The sequence below is a fragment of the Polistes dominula genome, unplaced genomic scaffold (assembly GCF_049000335.1).
Source record: "Polistes dominula isolate Pdom_NZ unplaced genomic scaffold, Pdom_raw_medaka contig_26, whole genome shotgun sequence".
Classification (NCBI taxonomy): Eukaryota; Metazoa; Arthropoda; class Insecta; order Hymenoptera; family Vespidae; genus Polistes; species Polistes dominula.
In genome coordinates, this window is record NW_028300939.1 from 1,469,327 (window position 1) to 1,486,663 (window position 17,337).

Here is a 17,337-nt window from a genome sequence, read left to right on the forward strand (position 1 = left end):
GTAATATCTCTATGGTAATCTGACGCACAATATATATATATATATACAGTAAGAAAGATAGAAAGATAGAAAAAGAGAGAGAGAGAGAGAGAGAGAGAGAGTGAGAGAGAGAGATTACATTTTACATGAAGTTTATAATTTGTAATAATTTGCAATTTTATAATATTAAGCGTGTTGTATAAGCGACGAATGATTATTATTATTAATATTATTATTATTATTATTAGCAATATATTATATTATACAGTTTTAATTATAACACATAGTATATCGTATATACGTAAGATAGAGAAAGAAAATCCGAGATTGTGAATAATGTGTTTTTTGTTTTTCTCATGTTCTTCAATGAAACAATTTTGATTAGAAAACAATTGCAGATTGCAATTGCAGATAAAAACTGAGATAACGAACGAGATAATCGGGAATACTTTTTTTTTTGTATGAAAAATAAAATAAAACAAAACAAAACAATATAAAAAGTACTACTGATGAACAAAAGGAAACAAGTTTAAAAAAAAGAAAGAAACTGCGTGTAAAAGACAAAATTTAATATAACCGTATAACTCGTTCTTTAACAGTGAACTTCCCTAGGATGTGTGATAAATAACTACGTAAGTAAAATTGGCGTTTTGAATGTGAAATCATTTTTTGTTAAATTTCGAGATGCTAGAATCAGAGAAAAATACGAAAGAAAAAAACAAAAAAAAATAGAAACATAACCAAAAAAAAAACAAAAAGACACATAATTTAAGAAACTGCTGCTTTGACTTGTTTTCATCAAAATTATTTTATTTTTAATCTACATATGTTAACAAGTATTAAATATATATATATATATATATATTATATTGTAATATAGTATATATGTATGTGTATGTGTATATACAGGGTGCCCTATATAACTGTATTCAAATCTTTGTGAATCATGGTGTACTAGTGTACTCTACTTAGTTAACTTTGTATTAATAAAAATTATAATATATTAAGGTTATAAATATAAGGTACCAATTTGAAAAAATACAGGTAACCTTAAAAAAACATTTTACAGACTTTTTTCTTTTATATTGCAATGTATAGTCAATCAAAAACACAGTTCAAGTTTGATTTAAATTATTGTATTTATTTGTTAGGTTATTTGAAGTATACTTGAAAAATGGTGGCTACATAAATACAGTTATATGGAACACCCTATATATATATATATTTATATGATATACAATTTACATAGTTTCTTTTTTAATTTGTATTCTTCGCTTTGGCCTAACTTTTCTCTTGTACGCCAATTTTTTTATTTAACTGTTAATTTGTTTAATTCATCCATTATTTTTAACTGTAAATATATAATTATTGTCATATTATATAAAATGATTATTAGCGTGACACATTGTAGAGAAAGTAAAGTTTGCACTTGATCAATTGAGAATTAGATTTGATCTATTATTCAGATATTTATCTTCTCATAAATTTAATAATAATAATAATAATAATAATAATAATAATAATAATAATAATAATAATAATTTATAATTATTATTTGCTCATGTGCATGCATGCGTGCGTGTGACAAAATGGCGTGCATGTGACAAAATGGCGTGCATGTATTTTCAAAAATAGCACGACACACTAATGACTCATTTATTCTTTGAATTATTATTATTACTATTATTATTATTATTATTATTATTATTTATTTTATCTATTACTTTGTTCTTGTTCAATTATTTCTCAATTAACTTTTTAACTATTTGACTTACGTATTAGATTTTTGATTGACACGTAAGAGAACTTGTATTAATGAAATTTGCAATTTTGTTTGATACTGTTAGAATACAGTCAAAGATTTGTTTCTTTTTATAAAAAAGGAACGGAACGGGGGAGGGAGGGAGGGGGGGGGAGTAGGTGGTAGAAAAGAAAAAAAATTGAATAGAAATAGAAATAGAAATAGAAATAGACAAGTTCACGTCGTCTAGGAATTAGTTTTCAATTTACAGGTAGATTGGAATCTGGGGGTGGAGAGGGGATGAAAAGTAGAAAAAGAATTTTTGAATGATAAACATTATTGTGTATGAAGAAGAAGAAGAAGAAGAAGAAAATGAAGGAATGCTAAAAGTTAATTAATAAAATACAATTTAAAATAAGACAAAATGATTTAAAAAAAAAATAAAATAAATAAATAAAAACAGAAAATATGAACGATGTTGAAATGAATGAAAGAAAAAACCAAACAAGACAAAAGAAAAACACGTGAAAATTGTATTCTGATCATTGAACAATTTTAATTATAACATATTAGGTGGACCGGAAAGTAACGTCGCTTTCTAACCTTACATTCACACGAATAAATTTCTAACAAATTTATATTTTTAATCAATAATATAATCAACTTTGTTATGAACAACCTTTCTTCATCTAGTATGCAAATTTTTAATATCAAATTGATAAAAATCAATCGGTTTTTGATAAAAATATACAAAATTTGACATATGTAGAAACGACATTATTTTCCGGTCCACCTAATATATATATATATAAATATATTTAAGAAATATAACCTAAAATCGTAGCAACAAGGAATTAATACATACAATATACAAAATATACTACATCCTGTACACACATTCATACATATATACATATATATATATATATAAAATATTAGGTGGACTTGGAAAGTAATGTCACTTTTTAACCTCAAAATTGAAACAAATGTTTCAAACAAGTTTTTATAATTAAATTATATAAAATTAATTATTTATACACATTATCAACAATCTTGTTCAATCTGTTATACAAATTTTTCATATAAAATCATAAAAATCATCATCAATTGATTTTTTTCATTTAAAATATTAAAAATAATTTGACCTGCGTAGTAACGACATTACTTTTTGGTCCTCCTAATATATATATATATATATATTATATTATTATACATAAAAATTTGTAGAAAAGTTCGTCTTTAGATATCAAAAGCAAATGTTCATTTTACACGAAACTTTTTTACAGAAGAAGTTATAACAAAAATACAGAAAAAAAAAATACGAAAAAGAAAGGGATAAGGATAATAAAATCAGCACAGATTTTTCTTTACATAGATTACAGTTATATATACATACTATATACATACTATATACATATACCTATATATTACTTACACACATGTATTTTTTCCACTTACTGTATAACATTTATACATTCTTTTTTTATATGCAACGAAAGAGAAACACACACGTACCTTTTTTTTTACAGTTAATTTTATATTGTTCTTCTTATTTTTTGGGGGAGGGGGGGTTCATTTTATTTTGTGTTCTTTTTTTTTAGGTTCAAATTTGTCTTTTATTTTACAACATGTAAGAACAACCAAATTCAGCAGGATATTACAGATTATAATAAAAAGGATGAAGAACAGTAGGAGGAGACTTAAAAAAAGGGAGGATGAGGGGAGGATAAGCTTACGTCGAATTAATCGATGTTAATCGAAAAAAAACAAACATAACCTTCAATATTTTATAATGTGATGAAACTGTATAAAGGATTGAATAAAATGTACTGCGTATTTATGACTTAACTGTCTCGATATCGATCCATGATAATTTTACGAATATGTATATGTATGTATATGTATATATTACATATATATGTGTATGTGTGTGTATATAAGTAGAAAAGTGAACAAAATGTATTGTATATTTCTTTCTTTCTTTCTTTTCATTTCATTTCTGTTTTCTACACCCCTTGGGATGATGAAGAGATTAAAGAAAAAATGTATATTATACAGAAAAAGAAGAAGAAGAAGAATAAGAAGAGGAATTTTATCCTACAGGAAGTAATAAAAATATATTTAATATACAGAGGAATGGTTTATCGTTTGAAAAAATATTATTTATACAGCAGGATGGGACACTACAGGAGGATAATTATAAGACACCCAGTGGATTATCAACAGGAAACACCATCTTTGAACAACGTATTATTTATACATATTATTATATATTTAATTATTATAAATTAGAACTTATTTATACTAAAAATAAGATATACAATAAAGAAATGTAAATAGAACTTACTGTATAAGATTAAAATGAATAAAATATACTTAAATTAAACGAAATCATTTGTTTAAATTATTTCTATCCTTTAAAACCAATTCCTGAAATGTTCCTGCTACCTCCTCGTACATCATATTCTCCTGTTACAAAATAAAATTTTCGACAAAGTTTCGAAAATTTTTCGAAAAAAGGTCTCTCGGAAATTCTTGGAAATGAGGTCGATGAGGTCGAAAATTCTCGGAAATTGACCTCATTTCCAAGAAATTCCGAAATTCCAAGAAACCTCATTTCCAAGAATCGCCGAAAACGTGCCACCTCTTTGCACATCATGTGATCCTGTTACAAAATCAGATTTTCGAGAAAATTTTTGAAATTTTCTCCAAAAATTTATTTTGTAACAGGAGAACATGATACCCGAGGAAGTGGCATGAAAACGTGATACCTCCTGGTACATCATGTGATCCTGTTAAAAATTCAAATTTTCGAGAAAATTTTCAAATTTTGTCGAAAAATTAATTTTGTAACAGGAGAACATGATACCTGAGGAAGTGGCATGAAAACCGGATACCTCCTTGCACATCATGTGATCCTGTTACAAATCCAGAATTTCGAGAAAATTTTCGAAATTTTGTCGAAAATCTAAATTTGTAACAGGAAAACATGATACCCGAGGAAGTGGCACGAGTTAATATTTTTCGAAAAAGTAAGAAGGGGCGTGGCTAAAGTTTCTTGGCCACACCCCTCTTCTGATTTATTAACACCCCTTTAAGAAAACCACATACCCTTACTACGTCATCGTGACGTCATCACGCGGAAAATTTAAATAAAATAAAGTATAATTTATTTTCCAAGACTGCCGGGATTCGAACCCGCGATACTGCGGATACGAATCGGAGACTCTAGCAACGAGCCACGAACAGTTCTTGCAAACCGTGTCTTAAAACTTATATTTAAGGTACGAAATTGATGCGGGACTTTAAAATTTTATAAGAGTGATAGATTTGTTCTTCTATCACTACGTCATCGTGACGTCATCACGCGGAAAATTTAAATAAAATAAATTTTATTTTTCACGACTGCCGGGATTCGAACCCGCGATACTGCGGATACGAATCCGAGACTCTAGCAACGAGCCACGAACAGTTCTTGCAAACCGTGTCTTAAAACTTGTATTTAAGGTACGGAATTCATTAAAATTAACAAGATATTACTTTGAGAAGGCCCAATATGCAATTATTTTTTTGTAGGATGGGTTTTACAGGATAGAAATAATTTAAACAAATCATTTCATTTAATTTAAATATATTTTATTCATTCTAATCTTGTACAGAATGTTTCTTTTACATTTCATTAGTTGAGAACTTATTTTCAATATAAATAAGTTCTAATTTACAATAATTAAATGTAATATTATAATAATAAAACCTTTTTCTTAAGTTGATGTTTCGTGTTGATAATCTACTGGGTGTTCTATAATTATCCTCCTGTAGTCTCCCATCCTAGTTTATGAAAAATAAATATAAGATTAAAATATATTCCCAGGGGGTGGAAACTATTTTTGTCATATAAAAATAATAACATGCTATTGGCTTACCACTTGCAAGAAAATCAAACAAAATATGTCTCAGTATATTCCACTCTTTCATTCTTCTTTTTTTCTATCTCTTCTATTTTTCTTGAAGAGGAATCCGTTCATTCTGCCAGCCAATTAAAAGCAACGTAGACAAACAACGTGTTGCTTAGCACGATTACTGTTATCTGAAATACATAAGAAAGAAGAAGAAAGATTAATAATACACACGGAAAACAACTTATCACAATCATAAAATCATTTTAAACACTTTGAACACCGCGTCAGTCATCGGTGGCTGACACTAGGTTTTATGTATAGGCCTCGTCAGTCATCGGTGGCTGACACTAGGTTTTATGTGTAGGCCGCGTCAGTCATTGATGACTGACACTAGTCTTTATTTCTAGGCCGCGTCAGTCACCAATGACTGACATCGTATGATAATGATATATCTACACGGCACACGTGGCCTGACGGGAAGTTCCGTGAAAATGATCGTGGCCTGACGGGACTTTCTTGAAAAAAAAAAAACATGGTGTTCAACGTGTTAAATTGATTGCCATAAAAAATAGAGTCACAGAACGATAAAAAAAAATGAAAGAGAAAGACATAAACTGACGTTAACTGACGTAAACTCGCGAGAGAGGTTCGTGGGGGTTGTTGCAGGGTGGTTGGTACTACGTTTTTTTATTTTTGTTTGTTTGTTAAACAATAAAGATATCGATCCAAACTAACTCGGGGTGTTTCGTTCGTTCAATTCTTTGCGTTCGTGTTCGTACCTTCGTTTGGTAAATGTAATAAATTATTGAAACTATTATTTGACGAACTATGAATAAAGAGAACAAATAAATGAAAAGAATAAAAGAGAGAGAGAGAGAGAGAGAGAGAGAGAGATAAGCTTTTATAATATTCTTCTTCGTCTTCATGTAATTCGATTCGATTCTGACTCTCTCTTTCTCTCTTTGTCTCTTTCTCTTGGGTCATACATATTAAATTACATTGCCTGCACTACCGTTTTCTCGAACCGTTTCTTGCTAGTTCAGCATGGTTAAAAAGTCACACGCTCGTGTACGATACCACCCCATTCTTCTTATTATTATTATTCTTATTATTTTCTTCTTCTTTTTTTTTTTTTTTTGCTGTCGAACATATATATATATATATATGGAATAAAAAATACCAAATGTATGAGTTGCATGTGCATACAACATAAATGCATGCATATATATATATATATATAATTAAGCATATTAGAGTATCAATTCTTTGAAAATTCGTGACCAATTCCCTCCTACCATCTTGCCACCCTCTTCATCAACCCTTATTATTAGAGGAAACGCAAAGAAACGTAATAGAGAACAACCCCCTAAGCAACAACCCCTTTTCGCACGAGTTCGATTCGACGATAAACTTTGTCCAGCATAGCCAACATTATGAAATGATTCGAAGTTTACGAGACTTGTGACAGATTGTCAAATAAAAACCACACTCTTACAAAATTCTTCATTTATATTTTGTAATATCGAATGAGATAACGAGGATCGATAAGAATCGAATCGAAGAAGAAGAAGAAGAAGAAGAAGGTCGGAAAAGTTGATGTCTGTCTCTTCCTATGAGGGATAAAACGTTAGGATAAAACATGTCTTCCATACCGGCAGAGGGAATTCTTAAGGTGCAACAGAGAGAAAGAGAAAGAAAAAGAAAAAGAAAAAGAGAAAGAGAAAGAGAGAGAATCTAGCTAAAGTATCATAGAATCCAGCTCGCAAGTACTTACTCAAATACAGGGCGAAACATAGCGCAAAAGAGAGAGAGAGAGAGAGAGAGAGAGAGAGAGGAAAGTCTATGGTCTGAGCACGTAGGAGAGGTGGAAAAAAGTAATCCGTGAAAAGGGTGTTCTTTGGTATAGCATTCATTCCATCTCTCTCTCTCTCTCTCTCACAGTGTTTTTCTCAGTTTGCGGGCGATGTTGCCGGGTCCTTGGACGCGTACAGCGGTGGTGGCGACGTTGCCGAAGGGCGTAGGGCGTCAGCGTTCTCTCTCAAAGAGAGAGATAGATAGGTATATGTATAGATAGAAAGAGAGAGAGAGAGAGAGAGAGAGAGAAAGAAAGAGTATAGAGTAGCCAGAGCACGAGGAGGTGTAGGAGGAGGAGGAGGAGGAGGTGGTGGTGGGGGAGGAGAAGGAGGGCGAGTCAGGGGTGGCGGAGCAATTAAATATGGCGTCGGTGTCTACTACGGCGGCGGGGTGTGGCGCTCGCGCATGCGTTTAACTTGCGCTCAGCCTTTGCGCAGGAGCGAAAAGGACGATAGGAGTTGAATATATGAAAGAGAGAGAAAGAAGGAAGAAGAAAGGTTTGGATCGAGCTAAGGGTAGAGTGGTGGGGGGTCGGGAATCGTCGATTGGTGGGGGGCTAAGGGGCCTGAGGAGCCAAGGGGACCGTAACCGAGTGGAATGACGGGGCTCACTCCATCTCGCTTTCTCTCTCTCTCTCTCTCTTTCCTTCTCGCTCTCGTTTTCTCTCTCTCTCGCTCTGGCAGCGTAGACAGAGCGGGGGAGGGGTTGGTGGGGGTATTCAGAGGAGAAAGAGCCGGCCGGCAGCGAGGCAGAGAGAGAGACGACGTGCACCAAAGAGGAGTACCCGGCTTGACGTTCCGTGCAGTGCGTGTGCTGTCGTTCAGAGTACTACTAACTCGTCGGTGGTTGCTGATATACGATTCCAAGAGAGAAAGAAGAGATTTTAGTTGTTCTCTCTCTTTCCCCTCTTTAAGAATTGCTCTTTAAACTTACGTGCGTTGCGCTATACTTTGATCTTTTTTTTACATATACACATATATACGTAGATACCAATATATATATTAGTATATATCGGTCGTGAGAGAAGTAGTAGACGCATATACAAAAAAAAAAAAAAACCAAAATAAAACAAGAAACCTTTCGTTAATACGAAAGAGATAAAGAAAGTTATTCATTTCGAAATGACTATGGCTACTGAGACGGAGAATAACGGGCCCGAAAGTAAGGAGATAAAGGACGTTAAAGATATGAAAGAGGCATTGAAGGACGAGACGCCACCGGACAACAAGCAAGAAGAAAAGGACGCCGCAGCTAAGAAAGAGGAGTCAGGGAAAAAGGAGGAGAATGCCGGTGACGCCGCTGGTGGTGGTGCCGGTGGTGGAAACGCCGCGTCCGCGGCATCCTCGGCACCGGCCAAACCCGTCACCGTTCACAAAACCAACTATGAGAAGGATGTTGTTTATCTCTATCAATTCTTCCGTACTGCGCTTTTACCTTCGATTTCTCCCTATTGTCTCAAGGTTGAGACGTGGCTAAGACTCAATGGCATCAAGTACGAGGTAAGTCCCAAAATGTCCCATAAATCTCAGTTACTTCTGTTATCTTCATTTCTGATCTTGGATACTTTGTTTCTCATCTTCTTCTACCAACATCCCAACTCTCATTCCCACCCAAATGAAACATTTTAGGTTTTTTCTTTTGGGCCTAACATTTTCTTTTTTTTACCTTTATGCATCCTCGTTTCTTTGTTTCTATCTTTATATACATATATATATATATATACACATCGTGGGAGTTGCCCTCGTCGTCGTCGTAGTAGTCATCGTTGTTGAAGGACAACGGGGTTGATCACCTCGTCCGTTCTAGAACGGCTGATCGATGGATTTTACCCGCGTTAAAGCTTCTCTCATTCCTAGGCGTCGCGTTTCTACGGGGGTAGCGCGGGACGCTGGGTTCACTCCCCCTCTTCTCTCTCTCTCTCTCTTTCTCTTTGCCTCTCCCACTATCCCCCTCGTCGCGCCAGCTTCAAAGTCCTGCTCAACTTTGATGTTCCGAGGGAGCTACGAACTCTCTCACCTCACCCTCTTCTATATACATATATGTTATGTAATACATAAGTATATATATATATATATAGAATGAGATCGAGAGAGAGAACATGATCGATAAAATATTTTCTCATATTTTGATACAACTATCATCTAAAGATTACGTACCAGATAATCTTGTAGATGGGGTGTCATTCGTTCTTGTACTTTTTTTGGAAAGAACTTTCCCGAAGGTAGGAAGACGCTGATTGGTTGTTCGTTAAGGGTTGAGAAAATGAATGTCGGCTGTAACAATTTTCTATCATTAATTATTATATTCATCATAATCATCTTTATAATGTTATATTGACTTTAAGTAAACGTTTTTTGAGGTTAGGTTATAATTATAATTATATTTTAATTTGTGAAAGTTATGAGAACGAATTTTATTCGTCCGTTTTAATTGCCATTATGGATTCGACCAATCAAACAACGCGTACGGTGCACAGATCGAACCTGTACGCCTTCGGATATCCGGATAACGGGATTCGATTGTAACAGCTATGTAGTAGTAGTAGTATTGTAGTTGTATTAGTAGTAGTAGTAGTAGTAGTTTTATTTTATCCGGTCCACTCCTGTGTACCGCTTGATCGCGATTCCTCGGGGTAGGTTGTACCTTCGCAGATCGTTTCAAAATGGCGTCGTCTCTCTACTGTCAAGCTACCAAATGCAACCCAATGCGTGGATTGTTCACGTTTTCTTTTAACATTTTTCCTTAATCCATTGCATTTCTTTTTTTTTTTTCTATTTTATATATATACATGCAGTATTTTATTTGTTGTATTTGACTTTAGTAGTAAATCATAATTAAATGATTTTTACATGAACTGTAAAAAAAAAAAATGGAGAAAAAAGTATCCCGGAATACTTTGCCAAGGATGTTTGTAAACGTGGCTCTTTTATTTCTGGACACCATTTTTGTATTCAAACAATTGTTTAAAAATTCCTACAAAATTTTCTAAACTTTCCATTTGATTTATCAGGTCATTAATTGTCCTTAAATGTAGTTTTTTTTATAGTTATTTTATTTTTCTTTTTATGAAATAACTTTGTAAAAAGGTTTTAACTCGGATAGGAAATATTTGTGTAAATTAAAAGTGTTTTAGCATCGTTCTACATTGTACTATCATAAAAATAAATATACATAAATATATATCTATCTATCTATCTATCTATATATATATATATAAGATTATAAGGAAATAGGGATAATTCGATCCGCTCATAAATTCGAGCTCACAGTCAATTTCCAAGAGCGCATCTAACTAAAGTATAAAACGAACGAAAGCGTTCTGCGAACTCGACGATCCGTGTTATTCGATTCGATACCTAAATGTATATATATATATATATCTATTCGAACGAATCATCATCGTTCTAACATTTTCAAAAGGGAATCCTTATAATTTCCGTTGGTTTTAGTTTCAAATATGTATATATATCAACACTCATTTGATTATCGTAGTGAAGGTTTTTCTATTCCTCATCCATTGATTTACATAACCTTACAATGTAGAATAATTAAAAAAAAATTAAGATAAAATAATGATTACAAAATAACTAGAAAATAATTATTACAAAATAACTAGAAAATTATTGTTGCAAAATAATTATTACCAAATAAATAAGAAATAATATTATAAATATATATTGTATATATTTCACATATTTTATATATTTTATATATATCAACTCTCATTTGATTCTCGTAGTAAAGGTTTTTCTAGATACTTTTTTTCCCTACATTGATTTCATAACCTAACATGTGCGATATTTCTTTCTTTTTTTTTTTTTTACAAAATAAATATTACAAAATAAATAGAAAATAATTACTACAAAATAACTAGAAAATAACTAGAAAAAAAATACAAAATAATACTATAAATATATATTTCACATATTTTATATATTTTATATATAAAAAAAAATAAAATATAAAAAAAAATACTAGAAACTGTAAATATGTTTTACGTAGTACAAAACATTTCTTTAAAGTACTAGAAAGTTCCCAGAAAAAGAAGCAGTTTTATTTTCTCATTTTATATTCTTATCTTCGATCTTTCGAAAAGAATTCGTTCGATCAACTCACCCCTCTCTCTCTCTCTCTTTCTCTCTTTCTTTCTCCCCCAATTCCTTTTTTCCGTTCGACATACTGACGATAATATACATCAGATAAACGGTCGTATACCTTGGTCCTTTGCAAAGGACCCATGTTTGAGAGAGTAAATTCCTGAAAGGGCAAATATTTATAGATAGATACAAGACCTACGAAATGTTTACATCCGGACTTTCAAACGTAACCGTGACAAGATAATGTTGTTTCCCTTTTGTCGATCATTTTAAGATAAAGATAGAAAGAAAAAGATAGCAAGATCGAAAGAGAAAGAGAGGGGGGGGGGAGAAAAAAGTACAAAGTAAAATTCCACGATAAAAATTTTTCTTTCGAAATTGTAGTAAAAAAAAAATTCGTATTCTCAAAATCAGCACCATCAGATTATTAATCATTTTCATCCAATCAAACGTTTTCTTTCTTTTATTATTTATTTTATTATTATTATTATTATTATTATTATTATTATTATTATTTAATTTTTTTTATAAATTTATTTAATTAATTTAATATTTAATTTAATTTAATTGGAATTTTTATTTTGTATTATTTTCGTCGTTCAAATTTCCCGCCAAATTTTTCCCTCCATTCGCGCCATATGAAAAAAAAAAAAAATTAAAAAAATTAAAAAAACAAAAAAAATCCTCCGCTCTTCCTCCTCCTCTCTCTTCTTACACGCGAAAAAATAAAAGAAAAAATAAAATGTAAAAGGCCCTTTTCTTTTCTACCTCACAGAAAAAGAAAGAAAGAGAAAGAGAGAGAAAGAGAGAGAGAGAGAAAGAGAACACACATTCCTACGGACTTTTAAAACGGGTTTTTTTTAGCAGAGAAACGAAGAAAGTCAGAGAAAAAGAGAGTTAGAGAGAGAGAGAGAGAGTAAGTGAGTGAGTGAGTGAGTGAGTGAGAGGATAAAGAGGGAACGAAGCCCATTGGAGGGTTTCCAAGTTGAACAACGCAGCCAAATGCCCTCGTGAGCCTTGATCCTGCGCTCTGTTTTGGTAGGGACGATGGACCGACCCTGTGTGGTGAAAGAGTAGGAAGAAGAGAAGAAGTAAGAGGAGGAGGAGGAGGAGGTGGAGGTGAGGGGGAGGATGAAAAGAGTGGATGAAAGAAGGAGGAAGGGAGGGAGGGAGGAGGATGAGGAAAACAGGAGGAAAGATGAGGAGATGTGTATTGGAGTGAGAAGGGAGGAAGGATGTATGTTTCAGAAGGGCTCTCCAAACTGGCGAGTCGCGGCTTCTCTCTCTCTCTCTCTCTCGATGAGAGATTCACATTTATATATATATATATATGTATGTATATTGTGTATGTGTATTACACATATATATATACATATACATATAAATTTATGTCAAACTAGCAACTTTTGACAAGCAACAAACTTTTATCGTTATCCTCTTCCTCTTCTTCTTTTTACTTCCTATTTGTTTTTTGTTTTTTTTCGTTAACCTATTCTTTGATGAAATATTTAAGATGGCGATCAGAAAATAAAAATGAAAAACAAAATGGTCGATTATTCTCTTGGTTATAATAGGTACACGTAAAAATCAATACGCTATTTTATATATATAGTGTGTTCATCTTCTATAAGGTTTTTATGTTTCAATAGTTTGGTTTCGTTTTCGTTTTAATATTTTCCACTTACGATCATCGGAATATTCTCTTGAGAATATGCTTTTACTTATGTTACACACACGTGTACACATGTATACATATATATATATATATATATCTTCTTTGTAAATGGCATTTTAGTCTTGAGAAACCTTCATCGTCTTGAGAAACCTTCATCGTCTTGTGAAAAGAAGAGGGGAGAAGTCAGTCCCTTTATAAAGTTCCTCGACCACCGACACATCTGTTGAACATATAACCGCTTTTCCTTCCAAAGATGTTACAAAGAATAATAGGTTCTACACATAACCTAATCTTTCAGTTTTAGTTTTAGTTTTAGTTTTAGTTTTAGTTTTAGTTTTAGTTTTAGTTTTAGTTTCAGTTTAGGATTGGACAAAATAAAAAAAAGGATCAGAATGAAACTAATTTGTAAATTGAAAAGTTGGAAATAGTGTCACAGTCGAGAATGATTTTTTTTTTTTATTTTACGTTTTACGCTCTCGTTACGATACATCCTTCCGTTATTATTATTTTTCTTCCTTCTTCCTTCCGCGTATGACGCATTAACACGACACGAGGCCACTGTCTTACCCCTCTTCCTCCACTCCCCATTTTAACGATTATTTATCCACAAGATTTCTCATATTAAATATTTTTTTTTATTTTTATTTTGTTGACACATCATGGGACTATCAAAACTGGATACTCGATAAACAAATTTTATTCACGAGAGTGATGATTGTATATTTAATAGGATTATTATTATACAAACAATAATAACAATTCACAATAGCATTGATTTAAAATTATTATTATTAATAATAATAATAATAATAATAATAAAAATGAGAGAAATGAAAACATATTAGCTAGCACAAGTATAGTGTTTCAACCGAACCCGAGAACCCGAGAACCCGAGAGCCTCTCCTCTTTTATTCCGATAACGAATCGACAGAATTGGGACAAAAGAGGTCACAGGTATTATGGAGGAAGTTCCTATTGAACTAATCATTACCAAGATAGGTATAAATAACGCGCAGAATGGCTCGAATCAATTGACTAACTTGGCCAATTTCGTTCTGGTATAAATTATGCGTACTCATTTCCTCAAAATGCTTCTTCCATCTCTTTCTCTCTCTCTCTCTCTCTCTCTCTCTTTCTCTCTCTTAAGAATTCGGGTTCGATTTTATACATGCGTATTGGCTTTTTATGTTCTCTCTCTCTCTCTCTCTCTGTCTTTTTTTCTTCTTCTTTCAACTTCCTTTTTTTTTTTTTTTTTTTATTTTGGTTCGTTTCATTTCATTTTCGTACAATTTTTTTTTTTTTTGGGACGGGGGGAGAGGCTGGGGATTTTTTTACATTTACAAATTTTACTTCTTTTCATTTCATTGTTTTTTTTTTGTCATCAAATTTTTTTTTGGTAAATTTGCGATAAAAAAAAAAGTACAAAATAAACGCGATGAAAAAGTATTCTATATTTTAAGTTGAACAAAATTACAGAAAATAAAATAAAATAAAAATTTCATTAAAATCGGTTAAGTTATTACAAAATTATTCATGGATAAATATTTTAACACTGAATTTTAATAACTATTATATAATATATTTATAATGATTAAATTATCGATAAAAAATACAAAATAAACGCGAGAAATATTATCCTATATTTTAAGTTGAACAAAATTACACAAAAGAAAATAAAAATTTCATTATAATCGGTTGAGTAATTTCAAAGTTATTCGTGGACAAACATTTTAACACTAAATTGTTCTATAAAAAAAAAAGATTTATTCATACATTTATAATTATTAATAAATTATAAATTATATATTATTATTTTTTCGTTAAATATTTTTAATGTATTTAATTTTTTTCTTTTTTTTTCTAACAAATAGAAGAAGAAATGAAACGAAAAAAATGAAACGAAAAAAAAAATGAAACGAAACGGAAGAAAGAGAAACAAAGTCCGTCGTCCCTTTGTTCATTCGTTTCCACTTCACCTCGCGTATTCTTTCGTTATGCTCAACACCGACACGTGTTACTTACTAACGAGAAAGTTTTCCACATGCGAGTTATATTATACAAGAGAAATAATATAACACAAACCATGATCCATTTTTGTACAAGAACAAACCAAAAAATAATAAGACAAACATTTATGGGGCTGTAAAAATATAAGAGGGTTGATGATATTTTCCTATTTGTAGTAGAACAAGTCATAAAAAAAAACAAATAACACAAATAAAGTACATGAAATCATCTTCATGATTTCATTCCGCGTTCCCATTTATATTCTTATCAGCAAAAAAAAAAGCAATTGATAAGCCAATCATTTCTTTTTTTTGCATCATAATCTGAAAAGAGTGGGGGGCGGGTCAATTATTGAACTTCACTGTTTACGATGTGAATAATCAAAATCTAACAATAAGATAAAATCTATAAATATATCTTATTCATTTTCTTGATGAATTATTATCTTCGTCATATTGGTATCTCTGGCACAGGGCGCGTGGGGCGTAACAATTCGACCTATCTACTGTAATTTTGAATTTAACCACCAGATCGCGTATTTTCAAGTGATAGAGATCCCACCACGTGGCATAGCAATTCCTCCTTGCTACTGTAATTTTGAATTTAGCCACCAGATCGCGTATTTTCAAGTGCTAGAGATCCCACCACGTGGCGGCGTTGCAATTCGACCTATCTACTGTAATTTTGAATCTAGCCACCAGATAGCGTATTCAAGTGATAGAGATCCCACCACGTGGCGTAACGAATCGACCTATCTACTGTAATTTTTAATTTTACCACCAGATAGCGTATTCAAGTGCTAGAGATCTCAATACCTAGTGACTAACTAATAAATTCAACAAAATACAAACAATAATAAGTATAATAAATGTCTGAGGAATGCTGTGGAAAATAAAAAAAAAATGGGGAGAGAGAGAGAGAGAGAGAGAGAGAGAGAGATAGAGGAAAGACTTTTCGTTGTTGCGTGTTGATTGATACTAATTAAAAAAAATTAACCTCATTAAACGTTTCATACGAAGAAATTCGACCCCGAACGTAGTAATCATAAAATGCTTCTTACTTCAAACGTTACAAAATATTATTATATTTATTTCTCTCTCTCTCTCTCTTTTCTTCTTCCATTTCTTTCAATATTTTTCAAAAGGGGGAGTTCACTTGGGATCAAACATTTGTCATCGTCGTTATTCTTAATTACGTTGTAATTAAAAATAAAAAAAAAATAGAATTTAACTTACTAGAAAGGGTAAAAGTTATAAAAAGAGTGGGGGGGAGGATGAACTCGAGTTTTTTTAAATACGTTGAACGCCACGTCAGTCATCGGTGACTGACATCAGACTTTCGTTTAAGCCACGTCAGCCATCAGTGACTGACACTAGTCTTTCGTTTAAGCCACGTCAGTCATAAGTGACTGACACTCAAGTATCTTTCCCATACAAAGTAAAAGGCCCATGGCCTGACGGGATTCCCCTAAGAATTCGCATGGCGCTGAATATGTGATAAAAATATTTTTGCTTTTTTTTTTTTATCAGAATTATTATATTACACATTTTTCTATATCCTCCCCTCCACCCCTACCCCCATCCCCCACTTCATACGATTCAGTCCTATTTTACAGTTTCACAGGTTTCTTTTCACCATATTTGGTACACTTACGTGCATACATGTATTATATATGTATATATGTATACTTTAAGTGTACTGTTATATATGTGTGTGTGTGTGTTGTGTGTGTAGGTATATGTTTCTTCTGGAGCATAGAAAACGGGCCGTGCATAAATCACGCTGTATGAGTTTTTAAAGTGGTGCAAAACAGAAAATGCAATTAAAAACATAGTCACGTGTTTTATTTGTAAATAGTATGTACTTATACAAATACACACACACACATACACATATATATATATATATATAATAATACTAAGTATGTTAATACATTAATGTAAAAGTAAATACATAACTGCATATTTGAATATGCAGTTGTATCAACGTGTGGGGTGAATTGAAGGAGTGGGGGTAGGATGCGTGTTGCATATGCATCATATGTGTTGTATGTATGTGTGTGTGTGTTTGTGTGTGTAAAATTTT

At 32.0% G+C, this 17,337-nt stretch overlaps 1 protein-coding gene and 2 long non-coding RNA genes across 4 annotated transcripts in view; 2 read left to right on the top strand and 1 right to left on the bottom strand.

The window, feature by feature from the left end:
* The first annotated feature begins 2,279 nt into the window (after positions 1-2,279).
* LOC149032867 (uncharacterized) lies at positions 2,280-4,124 on the top strand. The gene is made up of 2 exons (XR_016176255.1): positions 2,280-3,611; positions 3,750-4,124. It is a non-coding gene; the product is annotated as an uncharacterized LOC149032867 (long non-coding RNA).
* A 1,221-nt stretch (positions 4,125-5,345) lies between these two features.
* LOC149032868 (uncharacterized) lies at positions 5,346-8,074 on the bottom strand. The gene is made up of 3 exons (XR_016176305.1): positions 7,394-8,074; positions 5,644-5,807; positions 5,346-5,548 (listed from the first exon to the last, which is right to left on the bottom strand). It is a non-coding gene; the product is annotated as an uncharacterized LOC149032868 (long non-coding RNA).
* Positions 8,075-8,254: 180 nt separating this feature from the next.
* fax (failed axon connections) overlaps positions 8,255-17,337 on the top strand; it is a 51,030-nt gene continuing 41,947 nt past the window's right edge. Inside the window, exon 1 of one of the 2 annotated variants that reach the window (XM_015333622.2) lies at positions 8,255-8,972. In XM_015333622.2, coding sequence (XP_015189108.1) covers positions 8,595-8,972 — 378 coding nt within the window. In that variant the 5' untranslated portion in view covers positions 8,255-8,594. The remainder of the gene's footprint in view (positions 8,973-17,337) is intronic. The other variant, XM_015333623.2, reaches the window with a different exon arrangement.